The 7,292-nt window shown below is 38.3% G+C and overlaps 2 protein-coding genes across 2 annotated transcripts; both read right to left on the bottom strand.

The window, feature by feature from the left end:
- Positions 1-236: 236 nt before the first annotated feature.
- LOC119655088 (UDP-glucosyltransferase 2-like) lies at positions 237-2,263 on the bottom strand. Its single transcript, XM_038060787.1, has 3 exons — positions 1,424-2,263; positions 1,197-1,365; positions 237-1,070 (listed from the first exon to the last, which is right to left on the bottom strand). The coding sequence occupies exons 1-3, from the start codon at positions 2,101-2,103 to the stop codon at positions 333-335; spliced, it is 1,587 nt and encodes a 528-aa protein (XP_037916715.1). The 5' UTR covers positions 2,104-2,263; the 3' UTR covers positions 237-332.
- Positions 2,264-2,354: 91 nt separating this feature from the next.
- LOC119655089 (UDP-glycosyltransferase UGT5-like) lies at positions 2,355-7,292 on the bottom strand. The gene is made up of 3 exons (XM_038060788.1): positions 6,461-7,292; positions 6,232-6,400; positions 2,355-6,077 (listed from the first exon to the last, which is right to left on the bottom strand). Exons 1-3 carry the CDS (start codon positions 7,138-7,140, stop codon positions 5,340-5,342), a joined length of 1,587 nt encoding a protein of 528 aa, XP_037916716.1. The 5' UTR covers positions 7,141-7,292; the 3' UTR covers positions 2,355-5,339.

Raw genomic sequence — 7,292 nt, 5'->3', positions numbered from 1 at the left:
AAAGCTCCACAACTATGTGACGTCAAAACATTTAAGTGGAGCTACACTTAGTTGGTCGTGGAACTGGACGATCGTTTTTCGCCACTTTATCTAGTTTAGAGATAAATATATATATAAATTTCGTAGGTTGTTTTTAGTTAGGCCGCAGGTACAATAACACTTTGGCTAGAATAATCTCTGTAATTTGACCCCGCGATCTCATATCAATAATTATTCAAAAGTTATGTATCTGCATCTCAGCGATAACAACCTTTATTCAGTATACTCTTCAGTACTTCGGTTTATTACATAAATAAGTGAAAAAAACATATAGCAAATTTAGGAAAAATACGTTACTCTTTCTTCTTCTTGTGTGTTCCTGCGCCTTTGCTTTTTGCACGTCTACAGAGCAAAGTACAACAACAAATTGACAGAGTCTTGAATACAATATAAACAATTGCAAGTAAAATCGCGAACACATCCAGCCCAAAATATGCTAAGGTATTCATATGAACCGCAGGACTCTGCATATGTTTGGCTCCTCGGTGCCTAATAACATACTCCATCCAATAAGCCGCAGTGTCTCGAATCGACATCGGTCTGTCGCAGTACAATTTAGAAAAGGTCTGAATCTTTTCCTGATATGCAGGATTTTCCAGAATTTCCCTCACTGCTTCTCCAAATGATTCTTCCGTCAAGTCTTGATAATTTACTTGTACTGCAAATCCATCATCAACCATGCCTTTCGCATTTCCAAATTGATCGCCAAAAAGTGGAATTGCTAGAACTGGAACTCCGTGATATTTGCTCTCAACCACACTCCCAAGACCACAGTGCGAAATGAACAGTCTAAGATTGGGATGAGCAAGGATATCATCTTGTGGAAGCCACTTTTTGTAAAATATATTGGAGGCGTTTCCGGGATACTTATCATTTTCCCACTTCCAAATAACTTTTTGTTTCAATTTGGAAAAGACATTGTAGATGCTTCTAATTCTCTCTGGATTCCGATCTGAACTTTTCACATGTGTCCCCAAACTAAAGTAAATCACTCCATGCTCCGTTGCTTCATCAAGAATTGACGATAAGTCCTGGAAAAAAAGAGGTTCAAATTTTAAGTTTTGAATATGGAAGAATATAAAATAATGTAAAATCCAGCCGTTGATTGAATGGCTGGAATTCACAGATTCCACTTTTCTATCTGTATTTGATCTTACTTTCGGGAGAGGATCTGGTTTTGGTTTGGCTTGAATTCCACCGATCTGTATCAGAGCTGGAACTTCTGGACGAATAATACCCTCACTAAAATGACTGGTTTGAAGTATCAAAGAAACGTTTTTGGACATATCGATCAACGATGGGTACTTGTCTCCGGGAAAATGTTTTCTACAGTGAACAATGATATCAATCGTTAAAATCTTTTAGTAACCATATTCGTGCTTACTCATAGATTTTATTCATACTTCTGCCGAAGAATTTGGTTTGCGCAATTTCCAAGACGTAGAATAATGTATTTCGAACTCTTCCAAGGAATGATAAAGGCTGAGTCTCCTCTAAAAACGCACCGGGTACATAGAATATTTCACTTGGATTTCCAATCATTCCATTCGTCCAAAGCATCGGCTTATGAGTATCGATGATCACGAAAGGACTCTTAAAATGCGCTGGAATACCCATGAAGAAATCATTTAAAAAGTATCCAAGCACCACCAGATCAAAGGGTTCCTCATTCAAAAAACCTGATTTAATCAGATCTACTAAAGAAGCTTCTGAAACATTCAACATCATGTCCAAGATGACTGAGATGTTTTTTATTTCTTCTATTAATCCTCTTCGCTCCTCGATCGCATTGGAAAATATCTGTTCAGGATAGGATCTCTCAGGTAACTTTATATGGTGAAAGTTGCGGTTTTCCTTGGCAACTGGAAGAGTCGTAACAACTGTGACATTGTGTCCTCTGTCCATAAGCGTTTTGATAACTTCCATTTGTACGATCAAATGAGATTTGGAGAGAGTTGGAAAAAGCCCCAAAACACGAGCTGATTCGCAATTATCAGTATAAATTGATACGAAGAATATTAGCACGCAAGTTGCTCGTAAAATACTTAACACAGAAATGCACATTTTTGTTTATGTTATTATCTTGAAAAACACGTTATTATCACAGTAAAGCTGTTAGTTAATAAACTGTAGACTCTGACTTGGTCAATAACACACCAGTGCACACCGTGAACTGAGTTATGTTAGCAAGCAAGAGATTCCTCACAACCCAAAGTCTGGAAAAAATTATCTTTACCATACAGTGACTCATGAATGGCGCTTATCGTCATATTTATATTTTATTATCAACGTAAAAGATAACACGCTAGAAATATTGATTAAAGATTGAGAAACAAAAAGTTATATGAAATCTGAGAGACTCACGATTATATCTGATGAAAGGTTGAATTTTCTCCGAAGAGATAGGAAGCCTTAATATGAAATAATTCTTAAGAAATTAGAAGAGGAATGTGCAATGAATAGTAATCAAGTCCCAAGTTAAGGTTTAATACGTACATAATGATGTAAACGATGGTGGTTTTTTTCGATTCTTCATAGGTTCGACAAATCCCTTAATCTTTCGGCACATTGACTAACATTACCTCTTTAGCCCTCGACATCCCCATGGAACTCTCCTCTTTTTCGAAGCACTATGCACATTTGTGTTAAATATTTTTCCCTTATTATTTATTTATTTATTATTCTACTTCTTGTTAGTTAGTTAGTGGAGAAAGCCGCATCTCCAAGCACTGAAGCTGTTAGTCCCATTGCACTATCCTCAAAAATCGCCTACTCAATGGCCTCCAGCCTACAGCGTTCGCAACTGTTCGCGAAACAGAAAATATTCTCCAGAGACAGAGAATGCGCAGGCTCTTCATTGAAGGAAATCTTACCAAGGTATCTTCGTCTGAGGTCTAAGGATGCTGAAGTGCCCTTTTTCCTCCCCACATAGGCTACATATAGTCGAGACACAACTCAAATTTTTAGGGAGCAGTGTTATAGTAAAAACCCTACATATCCTACTTATTAAAGGACAACAAAAATGACGCCTCCGGGTTTTTCCCAAAGATTTTCGCCTGTCAGGAGCAGTTCAAATTTCTTCATTCGGCTTCGTGAATCCTTGAAATTCCACCATTCAGAGTAGACCTGACAGTGAATACCGGGATGCCAAAAGTTGGCTCTGGCCCCAGTATTGTGGATCCAGGGCCTTGGCGACCCAGTCTGTCAGCTTCCTCATTACCAGCGTTGTTTGAGTGTCCTGGCATTCACATCAGGAATGTTTCGTTCAGTCGGTTATTCCACAGCAGCTGGGTTGATATATCCTTGCGGTTTAGGGCTGATTATTTTGCCTGATTGTTGATTTGATTCATAGACAAGGGGTAGCTTCCACCAAACTACAATTTTTAATTTTAAATGTAAATATAAATTTTGGGAGCCACTTACCTCCTTCACTACTACTTCACTACACTTAAAATTAAAAATTGCAGTTTGGAGGAAGCTACCCCTTGTCTATGAATTTTAGGCTAGACTACAAGTAGCTGACGAAAATCTAATCTGTCGATTTGAATTCCTCTGCTTTTCGAGAGGTCGGGTCAGTTCCATAATCGGATTTGCCGAGAACACCCCTGTACCCGATCCGTCTTCCGTGACTACAGCTTAGGTTCTCTGGCTCAGTCTCCTTCCATCCTTTTATAGAATTGGCAATACGAGGTAAAATGTTTTGTTGACAAGCATGATCCGTTTGTTGATTCCGTCTAATACAATATTATCTTTTCTGAAAGTTGCTTCGAAGTATGTAAAACTGCGGTTTTTTTCACGTTTTGTCTGGTTGGCGTTTTTCTTCTGGTTTGTGTCATGATTTTCGTCATATCTTGGTTTATCTTTACGCCCGTTTCCTTCGCTACCTCCTCAAACATTACCAGTATCTGCTTTACTTAAAATATCTGATTAACATTGGCTTTCCTCGTTGATATTCTCCTGATATTCCCCAAATAATATGTGTCGAGAAGGATGGGAGCCCCCTTTGGATTATACGTCACTGATATTCCTTTGTAGTCCTCGCAGCTGAGTTTGACATCTGATTTATAGATAGTACAAATAACAATTTTCCGGCACAGCTTCATCAGACCAAATAGTGGTTATAAGCTTATGAAGCTTTATCACTATCCCAATACTCCTTGTTTTTAGTAGCCCCGCAGGTATTCCATCCATACTCGGTGCTTTGTTGTTTTTCAGCATGAAGGAACGCCCCAATGAGGCCAACACAACACGACACGACAGTTTTGTTAGCATCCACTAGGAACGACACGACAGATTGTTGTTTGTTGTTGCCTAGTGCATTTGCAAGGTAAAAACCTTTTTCTTTTTCTTACTGTTAACTAAAAGTTCCAAGCTTTTGTCAATACCTGTCTGCGTCGTATCATCGGAGTGCGCTGGTCTAACCTTATTTCAAACAAAGAACGGAAGTGGCAGTGGATAGGTCACACATTAAGTAGACAATTGCATTGCTGGCTACGCCATGTAGTGCAATCCAAAAAAGGAAAATAGTACAATAGGGCAGTAGTTCACAACTAGGGTACAGTCTCCGCATTTCAGAATTGGAATAATAAGGGTCTCCCCCAAAGTTAAGGAAAGTAGCACATTTGAGGCTTTTGTTAAGAGTTATGCATAGAGATTAGTACATGTGTTGTTCTTGTAGGAAGAGGCTAGGTAGCCCATTGGGACCATCCCAGTATTGGTGTCAAGTTTATCAATGAGGAACTGCTAGCAACAACAAGGAATAGTTTGCAGTATTACGGGCAGTGGTAGTGGGGCCAGCAAACTTGGTGGACGTGGTGCAAGGTAACGAACTAGAGATAAATACCACCGATGCTAAGATTCTCGGTTAGACAGGTCATCGCACTCGTATTATCTGCATTGATTAATTAAGATATCTGGGTCGCATTGTGTCTGAAAATAGTGACACCGAACTTGATGTAGGTCGACGCATTAATAGCGCTAAATCTGCTTTCACTGCCTTGTCTATAATCTCGAATTGCATGTACTTCTTCTTCCGTGGGAAGATCAATTCTTCAACTTTGTCTACATATTTTTAAGGTAAATCTATGTTCAGAGGTGTTTATAATCATCCTGCGTAGTCAACTTTGCCATCGCCTATCATCTGCGGGCAGAATAATTGCTGCAATTTGTGTAATAAATATCTTCATACAGCATGCTCTTAAGTAATTTCGGTTATTGTATAAATAAGTAAATAAATAAGCAAAAAATATAAACAAATAACAAATACCTTATAAAATTTGGGAATATATGGAAAAGATACATTAATCTTTCTTTTTCTTGTGTGTTCCTCCAATTTTGCTTTTTCTGCATCTACAGATCAAAGAGCAACAGCAAATTGATAGAATTTTAAATACAATGTAAACAATAAGGAGTAAAAACGCTATCACATCCAGTCCATAATATGCAAAGGCACTCATATGAACTGCAGGACTTTGCATATGTTTAGATCCTCGGTGCCTAATAACATACTCCAACCAATAAGCAGCTGTGTCGCGAATCGACATCGGTCTGTCTCGGTACAGTCTTGAAAACCTTTGAATATTTTCTCGGTATGAAGGGTTTTCCAGAATCTCCTTTAATGCTGCTTCGAACGATTCCTCGGTCAATCCTTGATAATTTACTTGTACTGCAAATCCAGCATCAACCATGGCTTTCGCATTTCCAAATTGATCACCAAATAGTGGAATCGCAAGAACTGGTACTCCGTGGTATTTGCTTTCGACAATACTCCCAAGACCACAGTGGGAGATGAACAGTCTAAGATGGGGGTGCGCAAGGATGTCATCTTGTGGAAGCCATTTGGCATAAAATATATTGGAGGCATTTCCAGGATATTCGCCGTCTTCCCACTTCCAAATAACTTTTTGTTTCAATTTGGAAAAGACATTGTAGATACTTTTAATTGTGACTGGATTTCGATCTGAACTTTTCGCATTTGTTCCCAAACTGAAATAGATAACTCCATGCTCTGTTGCTTCATCCAAAATTAACGATAACTCCTGGAATAAAAAGAGGTTCCAAAATTTACTTTTTGAAATTTTTTGTATATTAAAAAATTTATATAAAACCCAGACATTGATTGAATGTGTAGAGTTCCAGTATTCCACATTGTTATCAGCGATTAATCATGGGATGTAATCACAAGATACTTACTTTCGGGAGAAGATCTGGTTTTTGTTTGGCTTGAATTCCACCAATTGGTATCAGAGCTGGAATTTCTGGACGAATAACACCTTCACTAAAATGAGTGGTCTGAAGGATCAAAGAAACGTTTTTGAACATATCGCTCAGCGGTGGGTACTTATCTCCAGGAAAATATTTTCTACGGTGAACAGTAATATCCGTCGTCAAAACTAGATACTTTATTGACGATATTCCTTACCCATAAATGTTGTTCATTTTTACGATGTAAAGTTTGGTGAATGCAATTTCCAAGATGTGGAATAATGCATTTCGAACCCTTCCAAAGAATGATAAGGGTTGAGTCTCCTCTAAAAGTCCATTGGGAACATAAAATATTTCGCTGGGATTTCCAATCATTGAATTGGTCAGAAGTAGCGGCTTGTGTGTATCGATGATCACTAAAGGGCTTTTAAAATGTGCTGCAACTCCCATGAAGATATCATTGAAGAAATATCCGAGCACTACTAACTCAAAGGGTTCCTCATTCAAGAAACCTGACTTAATTAGATCCACTAACGAAGTTTCCGAAGCATTTATTGTAATATCCATAAGAGCTGACGTTTTTTTTAATTCATCCATCAATCCTTTTCGCTCTTCAATCATACTGGTAAACACCCATTCAGGATAGGATATTTCAGGCAATTTTACATGATGGAAGCTGCGGTTGCTCTTGGCTACAGGAAGAGTCGTAACAACTGTGACATTGTGTCCTCTGTCGATAAGCGTTTTGATAACTTCCATTTGAATGATCAAATGAGATTTTGCACGAGTTGGAAAAAGCCCCAAAACCCGAGCTGATTCACCACTTTGAGTACAAATTAAGATGAAGAATATGAGCACGCACGTTACCCGCAAAATACTTAATGCGGAAATGTTCATGTTGTTTATTTTCTTATAGACACCTACGTTGTGATCACTATAAAGCTATTACTGAATAAACCCCAAAGTCTGACTTGGTCACTAGTAGCGAAAAACCCGAGTTACGCAATCAAAACATGCTTCACTACTGGGGCAAAGTCTCCAAGAAATTA

Source organism: Hermetia illucens, chromosome 4 (genome assembly GCF_905115235.1).
Source record: "Hermetia illucens chromosome 4, iHerIll2.2.curated.20191125, whole genome shotgun sequence".
NCBI classification, from domain to species: domain Eukaryota; kingdom Metazoa; phylum Arthropoda; class Insecta; order Diptera; family Stratiomyidae; genus Hermetia; species Hermetia illucens.
This window is presented reverse-complemented; position numbering and strand designations above follow the sequence as displayed.